This window comes from Equus asinus, chromosome 15, assembly GCF_041296235.1.
Source record: "Equus asinus isolate D_3611 breed Donkey chromosome 15, EquAss-T2T_v2, whole genome shotgun sequence".
NCBI lineage: Eukaryota > Metazoa > Chordata > Mammalia > Perissodactyla > Equidae > Equus > Equus asinus.
Genome location: NC_091804.1, coordinates 34,525,560 through 34,542,311, shown reverse-complemented (window position 1 = coordinate 34,542,311; position 16,752 = coordinate 34,525,560). Strand labels below are relative to the sequence as shown.

At 46.2% G+C, this 16,752-nt stretch overlaps 1 protein-coding gene across 8 annotated transcripts in view; it reads right to left on the bottom strand.

Moving 5' to 3' along the window:
• Positions 1-16,752, bottom strand: part of TOX2 (TOX high mobility group box family member 2) — a 151,694-nt gene that overhangs the window by 16,945 nt on the left and 117,997 nt on the right. For all 8 annotated transcript variants that reach the window (XM_014845925.3, XM_044748345.2, XM_070485968.1 and 5 more), the window contains exons 4-8: positions 6,686-6,925; positions 3,975-4,202; positions 3,430-3,510; positions 2,217-2,612; positions 1,441-1,568 (exon numbers count right to left, since the gene is read on the bottom strand). In XM_014845925.3, coding sequence (XP_014701411.3) covers positions 1,441-1,568; positions 2,217-2,612; positions 3,430-3,510; positions 3,975-4,202; positions 6,686-6,925 — 1,073 coding nt within the window. The remainder of the gene's footprint in view (positions 1-1,440; positions 1,569-2,216; positions 2,613-3,429; positions 3,511-3,974; positions 4,203-6,685; positions 6,926-16,752) is intronic.

Genomic DNA, 16,752 nt, shown 5'->3' with positions numbered 1-16,752 from the left:
GTCAATTAAAATAAATGAATGAAATAGGGCACTGCTGTCGTCGCCCCTCCATGTTGGGGAAGCTCTGACATTCTGGGCTGTCCACGAAGGAGCCCCCCGACCTCCACACTCTGACCCTCGGGAGGGAAACTGCGGTGAGGGGGAGGGGGGGGATGGGAGTTCCTGCTGAGCTCAGGCCGCCTGCCGGTAGACTCTCCTGCCGGGCACAGAAGTTGGGGCCCGTGCCAGGTGTGCTGGCTCGCTGGCAGGCTTGGCAGGGGAGGAGCCAGAAGGCCGAGAGCTAGGGTTGGGGCAGCTGGCCTGCGGCAGAGATGGCCACCTGTCCACCAAACGTTAGTGTCCCACCTCCCAAGGGGTGGAGCTGTTGCAGGGGCAGCAGCCTGGCACCACAGTTCCCAGGCACAGCCGCAGGATTAGTTCCTGCCAGGGGAATGGGAGTGGGGGTTGGTGGGGTTAGGGAGCAAGCCTGGTCTCTCAGTTCTGTGTTGCTGTTCTGCTGGCCAAAATGAGGTCACTCTGGGAGGAGGTGTCGCATGGATCCAGGAAGACTTTCTAGAGGAGGGGCAATTAGCGTGGGTTTGAAAGGCTAAGAGGGCTGAAGGGGAGAGGATGTCCTGAGGATGAGGACCAGGGAGAAGCCAAGTGGCGCTGGAGTCTGCGTGTCAAGGCGATGCTGGGCTGCAGGGCTGGTGTGGGTACCACTAAAGTCGGCGATCCCTTGAGTTCAGTAGTCGGCCTCTCCTCCCAGGCTGCGGTCAACACTGCCTGGTGGCTCACCTCGATCCCTTCCTGCCCTCGCAGCTGCCCTCTACCCTTGGCTGGATGGGACCTGCCTTACCTGGGGGGCTACACTCTCTGGGGCAGCCCACAGCCAATGGCTGACTGACACAGGGTACAGAAGCTCTGGGCTCCTGATGGGATGGCGTCTCCGGTGGATGCCTGCCCAGAGCTCCCAGCTGGATGGGGCTGACCGAGTCTCCAGCTGAGGCCACACCCTCGCTCAGCTCCTTCCCCTGCCCAGTTCTGCTTCCCTCTCTCCCTTCCTCCTGCCAGCTCTCCCTCAACATGTCATCATCATCATCGAGGGCACCCAAACCCCTGCAGCCTCAGGCTCTGCTCCTAGGGAACCTGACCGAAGACAGAAAACATTCTGTAGATGTCACACGGAACCCCTCAGGAAAAAACCAGGATGGCAGGAGAAAAAGCAAGATGGAAGACGGGCCTCAGTTTCCCAAGCGGGCCTTGCACAGACCAGCTGAGTCCGCCTGGGGCCTGGCTTCACTCTCGTCCTCTCCTAAAGCACACACGAGGCTCTCCTGCGGGGCTGACAGTGACCTGGCCCTTCCCATCCCTTGGCATGTCCCTTCCCATCCCATGTCCCCCTCTCTGGCACCAGCAGGACCAGGGCCGCACAGTGGTGGGGCTGGGGCGAGGACCGACCTGCAGGTGCTGATGCCACACTCCCCGCTGGGGTAGCTGCTGTCCCAGTCTCCGCTGCTTGTGGGGTTGGACGGGCCAGGGGAGCGGGAGCCGGAGCCGCCGGGGAACTCGGAGATGTGAGGGAAGTCCTGCCAGGGAAAGGAGGCCGGTGAGCCAAGGAGAGAGCGCAGGAGGTGCATGCGCCTGAGGGGTTCGCAGGGACACTTCCTCCCTTGCACAAAATCTCCACTCTGCCTCTCCACCGGGAGGCGTCTTCCTTTTCCCACTAGAGCACCTTTTGAAAAGTTCAGCCCTTAGCTGCAGGAGTGGGTGAAGGACTTTGCTTTCAGGGCCTTTCCTAGTCCGGGCCTCAGTTTCCCAATCGGTAAAATGGAGTTATTGGGCTGAATGACCTCCCAGGGCCATGCAAGTCTTGTAACAGTGTCTGTGGATGGCTCAGACAGGGGCTGGGGCTGATCTGGCAGAAGCCACAGTGGCCCCAGCCCCTCGGGCCAGAGAGCGGAAGTGGATGAGGATGAGAGAAGGCAGGCCTGGGACACCCTAAGAGTGTCAAGAGTCTGTCTGGCAACTCGTCAACTGTTCACTGCAGCCAGTCCATCTTGGGTGAGATGTACTAGACCCATTTCACAGATGTGGTAATTGAGGCTCAGAGAGGTAAGGCGCCTTGGCCAAGGTTACCCAGGTGGTGAGTGGCAGGCCCAGTATGTGAAATCCCAAGCTGCCTCCCCTCTCCACAGGGGGTCCCAGAAGGGCAGTTCCTACTGCGCCCTGCTTACCTGTGGCCCTGGAGGTGAGGGGCTCATAGCCAGCTGCACCTGGAGTGCCATGGGAGTGGGCAGGACAGGGGGTTGGGGGGCTGGGGACATGCTAACAGGGGGACTGAGCAGGGCGCCCTGGGCGTGGGGGGGCAGAGGCAGCTGCTGGTGCAGCGGGGGACTGAGCGGGAAGGAGGGTGGCGGAGGCGGGGATGCGCTGAGGCCTGGCAGCAGCGACTTGGAGCCCAGAGTCCGGGCGAGGCTGGCGGGAGAGGCCCCGCTGCGGAAGGCCTGCAGGTCCGATGGAGTCAGGAAGGAGGCCAGGCCTGGCATGGCATACATGGGCTGCTTGGGTGGGAGCATCTTGGCCGGAGGGCTCGCTTGCGTGCTCTTGGTCTCCCCCGGGTCCGGGGAGCTCTGAAGGGAGACAGACACCAGTCACTCCAGAGCAGGTGGATGAGCCAGAATGTGGGCCGTGAGGCCAGCTGGCTTTGCAAGCCACTGACATGGCCCCTGGCTGGCTCTCTGGCCCCTTGGGGGAGAGCTGTGGACTAACCAGAGATCATGCAGGGTCCTCAGGACGCTTGGCTCTGACCATCCAACCACCCCTTCTTTAAACCCCAGGGGCCCCCCTGCCTGCGGGGGAGCCCACGCTCCTCAGCCTGGCCAGTGAGGCAGAATGATTCCACTGGGCCACCCTCTATTGATGCTCCTCTCCAGCCTCTATGCCTTTGCAAGAGCTGTTCCCTCGACATGGAACACTCTTTGCTTGGCCCTTTATGGCCTAGCCCAGAAGCCATGTCCTCTGTAACAGCTTCCAGACAACACCCCTGCCCTGCTTGGGCCACACATCCACCATCGCACTGAGCCTCCTGTGGCGCTGGTGCTGACTGAGGAGGCAGATGGTGTGGTCAGGAGTGAAGGCCAGATTTGAAAACTGACAAAACTGGGTTTGAATCCCAGGACAGGCGCCTAACAGGCTGGAGAATTTCAGGCAAGTTGCTTAACCCCTCTGAGTATTGGGTTCTTGTTGGAAAAATTAAATGAAATGACATGCATGTCAAGTACCCCACATGAGCCTGGCACACAGTAGGCACACTGAGAAGTGACCACGTTGGTCTTACCCATCCTTTCCAAGACCTATGGTGTTGACCTCAGTGGGCCTCAGTTCTTGCTCCATCCCTGCAGGGGGCCCCCTCTTACCAGCACCGTGTCCAGGAACCCCAGGTGTTACCTTGGAGACAAGGCTGGCCCTGTAGGCGGCCAGAGCCTTCAGATATTCCTTCTTTGCCGCCTCGGTCTTCCTCTTGTAGGCCTGAAAGATGCAAGACAGGGCAACACCGGGGAGAGGCTGGGTGACGAGCCTGAGGTCACACAGCTGGCACCCAGCATTTGCCTACGAGCTGGTTCTGCTCCCTCTTCCCCCCAGAGGCCCTTCAGAGGGGGCCAGAGGCATATGGGCAGGGGGACAGGAAGGCTCCGGCCTGGACCTCAGATTGTCAGAGTTGGAGGGACAAGATAGATAGAGATGCTTGTTCTCAATTGACAGATGAGGAAGCAGAGGTCCAGGATGGTTAGGTCACTACTGAACGCAGCTGGAAAAAGCAGAATTGGAAGGGACCTAACTTCCCAGCTTACAGACGGGGAAACTGAGCCCAGTAAAGACCTCTGCAAGAGGCTAGTTCCAGAGGCCAGGTCTTGTTTCAGACATTCCTGTCTGTCTTTGGTGCCAGGGCCTCAAAGCCTCAGGGGATGGCTCAGAAAAGGACGGAGACTCACCTGTTTCTGCTCCTCTCCCAAGCTGTCCCACATGGAGGCCACGATTTTGGACACATCCCCGAAGGTGGCGCTGGGGTTCTGTCCCTTAATGGCAGCCTGGGTGTCTCTGAAGAAGAGCGCGTAGGCTGACACGGGCTTCTGGGGCTCGTTGGGGTCTTTCTTCTTCTTCTTCTTTGGGTTCTTGGCCTTTTTTCCTGGGTCAGCCGAGGGTCTCTTCTCTCCTGACATCTGCCAGGGTGAGAGGAGTCAGAAAACCAGAGAGGCCCAGGGCCTCCTGCCAGTGGGACCCACCGAATCTCAGGCAGAGCTGGACTTTTCTCAGCGGGCCCACCACAGGCTTGTCCAGCCCACTGCACGGGCAATGACGGGGGGCTGGCTGGCCACCACCCCGGGCTTGAACACAGGCAGCTTGGGCCACAGTGTAGGGCTAACCACCCGCTCGGTGGGGGCGGAAATGGACACACACACACAAACACACACACACACACGTCCTGGGTAGGAGTCCTGGGTTTTTTATTTAACTCATTGAGAATCAGCATGATGGTAAAGTTGATCCAAAGAAACATAAGAGAAAGAGAAACTGGTTAATATCTTTTAGGAATTTTTAATCTTTTCTACTGGAGAGAAGTCATTTGCATCTCTACAGGGGAAAATTAATTTGCCTTGTAATCAGACAAAAATCCTTTACCTCTCTGTCACTTTTTCCCCAAGTGAACGTCTGTCTTCATAGAGTGTGAAACCCCCTAATCAATAACGAACAACGAATCAAAACACAGGTACCTTCTCCGCGGGAATCAGAGAAGTCTTGAGTGAGCCTGCTAGACAATGCTGTGGGACACCATCGAAATAATGTGCAGTCACTGTTTTTTGACCTATTTCCAAGTTTTGGATAGATACCTTTTCTTAACAGTTGACCCCTCTTATGATCAAAAATAACCCCCAGATATTATGCTCGATTACAAAGGCTCAGTCTCCTCCACCGCATTTTAGCTGTGCAACTTGGGGCAGGGGGCTTAGCCCGCTGCGGCCCCTGTGAAGTGGTTGGATGGCAGTGAGGTTAGTGTGACTGTCATTGGTGTGGCCTCACCCTGGACACCTGGCTTCTGGAGCAGTCCAGCTCCAGACCACAACTGTGCAAGCACCTGACTTGGGGCTTCCAGGGTGGGGAGGGGATGGAAACGCTCACTACAGACCTCGGGGGCTCACTGACAGGACCCTCAGGCCACACAGGGATCAGGGGCTTTGGTCAAAGGTCCTGCATGCTGCAGAGAAGACTGGCTCTATGCACCAAGAAGATGAAGGTGACCCCAAGGAAACCGTGGCCAGCAGACAGACTCGGCCTCCATGTCTGAGGGAGAGTGAAGGGCAGTCTGTAGCAAGGGCGGTTCTGTTCGTGAGCCTTCCTCCGCAGCCAGCACCTCTCCAAGCCTCGGTGCTGTCAGCACCGTGGGGAGGCCCTAACGCAGGATAAGGGACACAATGCACCTGTAAGTGACGTAGAGCTGAGCAGACGCAGCATTGCAGGTGGTTAAGAGCACCTATGCTGGGGCCAGACTGCAACCACCTCGGTTTGAATCCTAGTTCTGTGACACTGGATAAGTTACTTAACCTCTCTGTGCCTCAGTTTCCCCATCTGCCAATCAGCGATACTAATGACACCTACCACATGGGGTTGCAATGAGGATTACACGGACTCCTACTTGTTGTGCGCTTAGAACAGTGTCTGGCCCGTGGGAAATGTTTTAGAAATTTTTGTAAAATAAAAACCACCCCTGCGTGGCCTACGTAGAGACCAACTTATCCTGGGGATGAAGCTGGACCAGGACCCAGAGGTGCCCACCCCAGCTCACGAGGTTAGGGCCTCTGGTAGATGGTGCGGGTGCCATGGTTACTGCCCAGGCCTCTGCAAGGCCACGGAAAAGGGTGAGAAGCCCTTATGAAGAAGGAAGGGCACCATACTGAGGGCAGCAGGACGTTGAGGGATCAAGTCTTGATTCTGCCACTAGCCCCGTGGGAGACCCCCAGCAATCACTTCCATCCTTGGCCTTCCTGGGCCCCTGTTTTCTGCCCCAGTAAAGCAAGATGCTCTCCAACAGAGAGGCAGATTTGGGGTCAGTGCAAAGAAAGGACCAGAGCCTGGACGGTGATGAGCTCTCATGCCTGACGTGTGCTTGAAGAGGCAGGATGATCCCGGCTTCAGGGCTGCTGGGGGGGGGGGGGGCATGTCCTCAATGAGGGTTTTTTTTTTTAGTGCTCTGTCATGTGGTCAGTGCTGCCCAGAGGTGCCCTCTGCTGGATTGCCCATTTTTGTCAGAGTATTTTTGCTTAAAAGGCCAAAGTGGCCATAGGACGTGACCCTGAGGATCTTTCCCATGCCATCTATGCCACTGAAATGACCCACTGGCCATTCAGGAAAAAGACGTCATGTTTTCACAGAATTTTCTCACCCATCCTCTTGACATCTGTTGGTGTTGTCTCTGCTTTACACTCAGGCCCTGGGAGCACAGAGGGGCAAAGCTCGTCAAGGATGCTCCGCAAATTTAGCAGCTGAAGCCAGGTTTTCCAAACCCCAATAGGTGCCGTTCCCGCTGACCAGGGGTTCCACTAGCTGTCCCCATTCTACGTCTGCTTCCTCTACTCTTCTAGAGGCCCAGCCCCCTGCTGACAGGAGAGCTCAGTCTTAAGGCTTTGCATTTCCACCGCTACAGTACCTTGAAATGTGCTTCCGACTCCTCCTCCTGAGTTGAACTGGAGGGAGAGGGGGTCGCTGACTTGCTCCCTGGAGGTGATGGGGAGCTGTGGGCAATGCCGCTCCGGAGGCCCATCTGAGAAATGAGCTGGGACTGGCTGAGGGCGCTCATGTGGCTGGCCAGCATCGCCGGGCGGCTCAGCAGGGGCCCTGGTCGGCTCGAGTCGTAGGCAGCAACCTCCGAGTGGACCATCTCCTGGATCTAAGAGAGGAAGACAGGGCATTTTGTGTTAGAAAGGACCCGCCCTGCCACCCCATCACATCTGCACATCACGCCCAGAGGAGGGGCATGTGGATGAGAAGTGGTGGGTGGCTGGCTCCACTCTGAGCTGTGGTTTCCCCATGGATCCCCGAGGGGCGAGCCCCCATTCTATTTTGCACGATTCAGTGCACGTACGGGGGGCCTACGGCTCCTTGACGGTTTACCATCCTATTGACATTCACCCCGCACAGGTGGTCAGCATTCCGGCCTTTGCCAGAGAGCTCAGTCCAGCTGTGAATGGATCATTTTATGATATTGAGTCTTCCTTCCTGGAACCCAGTGTGTCTCTGAATTTATTCACTATGCAGCATGAGAGCAAAGAGCACAGATGCTGGAAGCCGACTGTGTTTGACAGCTTGGTGACTTTGGCCAAGTTACTTAACCTCTCTGTGCCTCAGTTTCTTCATCTGAAAAGTGCAGATAATAATTAAATCTACCTTCTAGTGTTGTTAAGGATTAAATGCACCTGGCACAGAGTAAGTCCTATATCGTATAAAGGTTTGTTAAATACATAACATAAAAAAATTCCTTAATAAAATTTTGCACTTTTCTTCCTATAGGTCAGCAATTTTCTTATTAAAATTATTCCCTATGATATTTTCTAATTGGCTATTTTTTACACACAGGCATTTTTCACACTAAACACATATTTAGAATAGTGTGTACTTTTCACCTAAACACTATAAACACGCACACACACTGTTCAGTGAGGCATACCAATTTGAATGCTCATAATTATTTTTATTTCCTCTGCATCTGTGGCTATTTTCCCCTTCTAATTTCTCATGTCGAGTATCTGTGTTTTCCTCTCAGTTTTTCTTCATTAGGCAAGCACATGGGTTTTCCACTTTATTATGTGGGATTTTTTTTTTCTCCTCAAAAGAATCAAATCTCAAATTTATCACTTCTTCTTCTCCTACACATTTTCCTCTGAGTGTGATTGAACATTTCTCAGAGACTTTACCATGTAAGGTTTTCATTATTGTTTTTTATGTATTTATTTAATTTATTTAATTCTCTCTTTTATCCAACAGTCATTTCAGAAGTTTTGAAATTTCTAAGAGGTTAATTTTTGTTTGTTTCTCTTCCTTTTGCTACTAATTTCTAGTAATAAAAGTGATCAAAGAATATGGTTTGTACTATTTGCACCTTTGAGAATTTATTAAGGTTTCCCTAAGGACCCCAAAATGTCCAAATTTTGTATCTATGCCACAGTTCCGGGAAGCAAAGGGTAAGCTGTGTCGGCAGATTAATATAACAGTATCGTGTTTATCTATTCGATCAGTGGGGATGGTAGTATTTCGATTCCTGTCTTACTTTTTGGCTTATCTAAGTTGCCTACAACTTTTCTGCTTCCATTAAAATCTCCCTTAATGTTTGAAGTTTTTGTTTTAGGAATTTGATCTTGGTTTTTATCACAAAAAGAAAACTGGCAATTATATCTTCATTATGGGATGAACTTTAATATTACTATAAAATGTCTCATTTTTGCCTTGAATTCAGTGGCATTTGATATTAACATTCTCTCTTTGCCTGTATATGTATTTGTTTGAATTTGTCTGGCGTGTCTTCATTTCTCAGGAACTTTCTTTTTTACGTTTCTCTGAATTTTCATTTTTTTAGGGTTATTTTTGTCAAATGTGGGCATTTGTGTTACAGTCAGCTTTAGAAAAAGAACTGAGATGTTTTCCTTTTTCTTTATGTCCTGGAACAGCAAAAATAACCTAAAAATTCGATTTTTCTTAAAGAAATAAAAGAGTTTATCCATAAAACCATCTGAGGTCCAGTGCTTCTTGAAAGATTGATTTTCACAATATTTTCCATGGTTAATAGGTCTATTTTAGTTTCCATATTCTCATGATTTAGTTTTGGTAAATTATATATATATTTTCAGAAAATTGTCTACTTCATCCAGATTTTAACACTAACAGCACACCACCGGGATAATGTTATCATACATATTTCTAACCTCTCTATGGCATCTGTAGTTAAATCCCCACTTACAATTATAGTATTGTGAATGTATACTGCTTTTTAAATGTTTCCTTCTGAAAAGTTTATATATTTTTAACTGTCTATCCAAAGAACCAGTTCTTATATTTTTAAAAAAACCAATTTAACAACTTTTCTGATGATTAATTAAATTTTTCCTTCCTCTCTATTAATGTTGACTTCAGGTATCAAATATTGCTTTTTATCTAGCTTTTCAAATTAAACAATTTACTTATTTCCACTTTTTCTTTTTTAATAACAGAAGTATCTGGGGCAGAGTTCTTTGGTGTGTAGGAGGCACGTGGCAATGCCTGGAGACATTGGTTTCACAAGTGCCTGGTGTGTGTACGGGGGTGCTACTGGCATCTAGTGTGGAGGCCAAGGATGCCGCTAAACATCCTACAATGCACAGGACACCCCCCCCCCAATAAAGAATTATGTATCCCAAATGTCAGTGGTGCTGAGGATGAGAAGCCCTGCTCTGTAACTATGAGTTTTTTTTCCCCTGAGAAGGATTTTAGATGCGTCATATAAATATTTTAAAAATATTCTACAACTGAAGATTTGATTTTCCTTTTTATCCTAAAGTTATTTGGAAAAGAGTCTTTATGGGTGTATCCTTTTGTTATTGGGGTCAGAGAACATGACTCCTAGAATTTTATCTGTTTGGTATTGAGGGTTTCATTATGCCTTAGGATATGATCAATTTTTGTAAAATTTTCATGGACATCTGAAAGAATGTTTACTCTGTAATGTACACATTTCTCTCTGCGTCTATTCAATACACTGTTTTGACTGCTTTAGCTGAGAAATCTCGAGAAAGATGAGTCAAAGCTTCCCACTACCATGGTGCTCCCATCAGTTTCACTATAGAATTTAAACAGGTTTTCTTCATATACATTGACGTGAAGCTACTCATTCCCATTAACGTCTCAGAAGGCTATATTTTCATTACGGCTTCCCCTCGTTAATAAAAAAAGTATCTTTGCCTCAATCAATGCTTCTATTTTAAATCTTGCTTTATCTGGGATCACTGTCCCTCTCTTTACTTTTCCACTGTTTATTTTTGTCCTGCATCCTTTTAAGTGTGCATCTTGTAAACAGCATTTAGGTAGATTTGGGTTCTGAGTTCTTAATATAATATATCGTGAAATATATATTTTATTATTATATTGTTCATAAAGAAACCTGAGAAACAGGCTTAAAGTGAACTGTTTTAAAGAGTAGAAGGTTTTACAAACAATCTTATGAAAAAATGGGCAAAGGACTTGATTAGATATTTTGAAGACATACAAATGGCCAACAGGTACGTGAAAAGGAGCTCAACATCAGTAGTCATCAGGGAAATGCAAATCAGAACCACAATGAGATCTCACCTGACACCTGTTAGAAGGGCTATTATCAAAAAGACAAGAGACAAGTGTTGGTGAGGATGCGGAGCAAAGGGAACCCTTGGGAACTGTTGGTGGGAACGTAAATTGGTGCAGTCACTATGGAAAAATAGGATGGAGGTTCTTCAACTTAAAAATAGCACTGCCATATGACCCAGCAATTCCACTTCTGGATATACAACCAAGAGAAATAAAATCACTGCCTTGAAGAGCTCTCTGCACCCTCATGTTCATTGCAGCATTATTTACCATAGCCAGGACTTGGAGACAACCTAAGTGTCCCTGAACAGATGAATGCACACAGAAAATGTGGTGTGTATATACAATGTCATTCAGCCATAAAAAAGAAGGAAATCCTGCCTTTCCCGACAACACGGATGGACCTTGAGGGCATCGTGCTAAGTGAAATAAGTCTGACAGAGAAAGACAAATACTGTATGTTCTCACCCATAAGTGGGATCCAAAATAGCCAAACTCGAAGTAATAGAGAGTAGACTGGTGGTGGCCAGGCCAGCGGGGTGGGGGAAATGGGTGAAGGTGGTCAAAGAGAACACACTTCCGGCCATACGACGAATAAGTTCTGGGGATCTAACGTACAGCATGGTGACTATAATTAACAATACTGTACTGTATCCTTGAAAGGGAAGAGAGTAGATCTTAAAAGTTATCACCAGGGGCTGGCCCAGTGGCACAGTGGTTAAGTTCGCAAGTTCCGCTTCGGTGGCCCGGGCTTTGCCGGTTCTGATCCCAGGTGCAGACGTGGCACCGCTTATGAAGCCATGCTGTGGCAGGCGTCCCACATATAAAGTAGAGGAAGATGGGAACGGATGTTAGCTCAGGGCCAGTCTTCCTCAAACAAACAAACAAGTTATCACCACACACAGGAAGGCAATTATGTGAGGGGTTGGAGGTACTAACAAACCTTATTGTGGTAATCATTTCACAACACATCCACGCATCAGATCATCATACGGTATACCTTAAGCCCACGTATGTTAAATGTTAGTAATATCTCAATAAAGCTGGAAAAAAGTTTTAAAAACTCTCAAAAACCAAACGAGTAGGTTTTAAATCTATTCTCTAAACATCCTCCTTTCCACTCCAAAATGTACACAGTCTTCCTTCCATGAGTCTTAAAAGTAAGAATCTGACATTATTTCCTCAAGGGCAAATGGGCCTTGGGGCTCCGCGGTTAGGGCTTGTTTTTCATTTCACTTTTTTTCTTCCCAGCTGCCTGCTCTAGATTTCTTCAACCAGATATTCCTGACTCGGTAATTTAATATATTGTCGACACTTGATAATGGCAGACTTGAATTTTTGCAGATCTGCTAAGTGTGAAATGCTCTCCGAACTGTTGTAATTTGCCCCGCCCTGATTACCAGAGAGGCTGGCCACCTCTTCATAAGTTTGCCGGCTATTTGGGTTTCTGTTTACCCCGCTGTTGGGAGTGTAAACTAGTAAGATAAACACTTTAGGAAATAATCTGACAACAGCCAGGATGTTGAAGATGCACATATCCTATAACCTAGTAATTCTACTCCAAGATATTCTATACTATAAAGAACTTCCCCACACAAGAAGATTATATATATATATATATGTATGTATATACTGATGGAAAATTTTTAAAGACTTTGAAATGGGCAAATGAATATCCTTTCAGTGGAATGCTGGGCATTGGCTAGAGCACCTGTGGGGTTATCTGTTTCTATAGGAATCTGTGCCTTTGACTTTTTTTTTTTTTAAAGATTGGCACCTGAGCTAACATCTGTTGCCAATCTTTTTTTTTCTTCTTCTTCTTCCTCTTCCTTTCCCCAAAGCCCCCCCCCAGTACGTAGTTGTATATTCTGGTTGCAGGTCCTTCTGGTTGCGGCATGTGGGACGCCGCCTCAGCATGGCCTGATAAGTGGTGCCATGTCCACACCCAGGATCTGAACCAGTGAAACCCTGGGCCACCACAGCGGAGCACGAACTTAACCCCTCAGCCCTGGGGCCGGCCCCGTGTGCCTTTCTCTTTGTCTGGACTATTTTACAACTTTGTAAGCTGTAGAAAAATGATATTAGTGAAACATTTTTTATCATTAAAATTTTTTTTACAATTGTGGTAAAATACATATAACACAAAATTTACCATTTTAACCATTTTTAAGTGTACAGTTCAGTGGCAGTAAGTGCATTCACATTGCTGTGTTATCATAAACACCATCCATCTCCAGAGCTCTTTTTATCTTGCAAAACTGAAACTTTGTACCTACTAAACAAAAACTTCCTATTCCTCCCTCCATGACGCCCCTGGCAACCACCTTTTACTACTATGAAATCTGACCACTATTCTGTGACTCTGACTACTCTAGGTACCTCCTGTAAGTGGAATCAGACAGTGTTTGTTCTTTCGTGATTGGCTTATTCCACTTAGCATAATGTCCTCAATGTTCATTCATGCTGTAGCATATGTCAGAATGTCTTTTTAAAGGCTAAATAAAATTCCAACGTATGTGTATACCACATTTTGTTTATCCATTCCTCTGTTGATGGACCCTTGGGTTGCTTCCACATTTTGGCTACTGTGAATAATGCTGCTATAAACATGAGTGTACAAATATCTCTTCAAGATCCCACTTTCAGTTCTTTGGGGTATATACTCAGAAATAGAGTTGCTGGATCATATGGTAATTCTATTTGCAATTTTTGAGGAACTGCCACACTGTTTTCCATAGTGGCTGCAACATTTTACATTGCCACCAGCAGTGCACAAGGGCTCCAATTTCTCTCCATCCTTGTGAACACTTGTTTTCTCTCTCTTTTTTTTTTTTTTTTTTGATTGTAGCCATCCTAACGGGCTGAGGCGGAATGCAACTGATTCTTGTCCATGAAAATGCAAATAAACGTGGTCTGGTAGAGGTACAATTGATACCACCCTGTAGAAAAGAACATTCTATGAGTTGTTACAAAATTATACTCTCTTGCTCTATAGATATCAACCAGTTTTGCATTTAATAGAAAATTTATTTTAGCATTCTTGGTTGCCTATCCATGTGCCTATTGATCAGATTCTCCTTTTAGCTGACTGTAATATCTTATGGGTGTCCTCATTAACTGAGTTAAATAAATTGACACATTTCACTTTACATTTGTATGAATCATGGCATTACCTTTCAAAAATTATACATTACAAAAAAGATGATCACTACAGCATTTTTTTGATTCCAGAAAAACTGGAGATAATCTAAATGTTCACCACTTGGGAAATGGTGAAAATCTGTGATATTTTCACATGATGGGATTCTGGACAGAGTTAAGGTAAATGGCCTGGAGCTACATCTACCCATGTGGATGAACTCACAAACAATAATGAGCGGAAAGAGTTTCGTAAGGATACACACAATACCTTTATGTACATGTTAAAAACATAAAACATTACTATAAAGTATTTAAGGACACATAAAATATAGTAAAGGCATAAAAACACCTACTACAGAATAGTGGTTATTTCCTTCCGGGAAAAGAGATGGATACAAAGGGTGCTTAACTTATATCTGTTATATTTTATTTCTTCAAAAACAGATCTGAAGCAGAAAAATAATAAAAGTAACATGGGCTCTTCAAAGTATAGTGCTGAACTCAAATGAGATGAGTCCTGGGAAGTCTGAGATGAGGGGAGATGGCTGGCATTGCATCACTGGCTATGTAATGCACCCTGAAACAAGGTGTGACTGGCCCTGTCATCTCTAACCGGGCTCCAAACTCTTACGTTCCATTGCCTAACTGACATCTTCACTTGGATGCCCCACAAGCACATCAAACTTAACAAGTTGAAAATGGAATTCTTAATTCTCCTTGAATTTGTTTTACCAAAACACTAAATGGCATCACCCAAGCAATTGTCCAAGTCACAAACCTGGGCATCAACCTCGATTTCTCCCTGTTCCTTGCACACCCCCTCCCCTGCAGACACACCTCTGTTGGCTCTGCCTCTGCCATGAATCCCAAATCTTACACACTTCTCCCTCCCAAACCACTGTCATCTCGCTTCTTATTTTTCTTATTTTATTGCCCTGCTCCCCATCCCCACTACCCATCTATTTCCCAACCAATCACCAGAGGGATCCCTAAAATATGTAAATCAGACCATGCTACTCCCCTCCTTAAAATTCTTCATCGGCTTCCTGATCTCCTTAGAACAAAGTCCAATCCACTCACCACAGTTTTCAAGGCTGCGCCTTCTTGGACCCCAGGCTAATGCTGCAGCTCTGCTTGCGCACTGCCCCCTTCACTTACCGGGCTCTAGCTCAACTTAACTTCCTTCCTTCAGCCCCTCAGCTGATACAGGAAGGCTCTCCCTGCCTCAGGCTCCTGTGCCTGCAGCTCCCTTAGCTGGGAGCATTCTTCCCCTGGGCCTCTGCACCCGGCTCCTCATCCTTAAGTTCTTGAATGTCACCTCCTCAGAGAAGCCTTCCCTGACACTTTGTTGAAAATACCTAACCCACTACTATTATTCTCCACCATCATACTGTTGCCTTCATAATGGGTATTTCAAGCTATAATTATCTTGTTCATTTATTTGTTTATTGTCTCTCTTCCCCTCTGGAAGCTCTGTGAGTGGAGGACTATCTTGCTGGCCATTGCATTCCTAGTGACTTAAAGTGCCCGGAACATAGCAGGTTGGTACTTAATAAATATTCGTTGAAGGATGGAAAAAGGAAGGCAGGGGAGGATGGTACTCCTGGCAGTACCATCTTACCTCTTTTCTTGGGAATGTGATGGAATGCAAGTTGTTTATGGTAATAGAACGGGGCAGAATTGGTAGAGGATTGGAGGAGATGTACCATTGGTTGGGTATTTCCTTCTTTGAATCAGACTTAGGTTAGGACATAGTCATTCCCTGTAGGATCGACAATCTCCTAAGATTTTTATGAGCCAGATAAGACTCGATCTTCTCTACATCTTTTTTTTGGAGTTTCCTTCACCCTCCTGGCATAGAAAGCACAAATAATATAAATAATCAAAACAAACAAAAAACAGCACAGAATAAAATGATAGAATAAGTAAGAATAAGTAAGTAAAATAGTTATCCAATTATGTATATAAAGAATCTTATTTAAAAATCAGGAAAATTAATCCATTCGTATTTATTGTGAAGACAGAATTATTTGTTCATAGTTATCTCAGCTTATTTTTTTGCTTCCTTGATTTTTCCCCCATCTTTCTTTTGTTGATCAATTTTATCTAGTGATTGTCATGCCACTGTATCATTTTTCTGCCTCCTCATGTAAGAAGAAAAATTAAACTTTTAATTTTTCCCTCCATCAGTGGTTTGTGTTACAGGTTGCTATTATTAATTTATATTTCTTCATTAAATCATCTATTTCAATCGTTATTTTTACAGTTGCAGTAAGTTTCATAACCATGATGACAATAGTACTTAGACATTGACTCCAGGTTTTGCTGTTTTCATTGCTCACACCACTGTTTCTTATACCATATGTTTCCCATACTTAATCTATTTTCATTCATTTTTTTTAATCAAATGTGCTGCTTAAGTAATTTTTTTATCCCAAAGTTTCTTTGAAATAAGAAAAATATGTATGATGCTATTTTTGTATGCAGGCAGTATTTATTTAATTTTGCCCAAGACTTGGTCGGCTCTTTTGAGCTGAACACTTTCCACTTTCTTCAGAGAAGTGATATTTTATACTACTATTTCTTTCATTATTTCCTCTTTTCCATTGGCCTTTGGTCAGAATTTCCTATCAAACACATATTGAATCATCCAGATCTTTTATCTTTTCAGTCATAATTTTGAGCTCTTTAACTTCTTCCTTGGAGTTTTGGGAGAAAATCTTGAGCTGATCTTTTTTGCTTATTTAATTATGTGCAGTGTTGTTCACTACTTTCACTGCATTTTTAAATCCAATAATCACATATTTCATCCAAAAGCAATCTTTCCTGATGTCAATTTTTTCTCATCATATAGATACACTATATAATTGAAGTTTGTCAGTTTTTCCCCATTTCTTGGTGTAGGATCTTCAGAATAGACCTTCTTTAGATAGACAGTTTTTGTACATTTGTCCAGTGATTTTTCTTTATAGTCCTAATATCTAGATTAGCATGTTGCACACAGCAAGAGCACATGCTTGTTCGACCTACTGAATAAAATTAAAGATAGAACAGCAGGATTGGGTGTGATCTGGGAATGATGTCAAATTGGGCTCCGCTGTGTCCAGGGTGCCCATGGAGGGTGGGTAGGGAGCTGAGCCACTTCACTCCTGCTATAGTTACAAATATATTCTCAGTAAACAATTGTCAGACCTTTCATGACGTCTGCTTTGTGATGGACATAAGCAGACAAGAGAGCTGTGGAAACGAGAGAGCCGCCCCAAG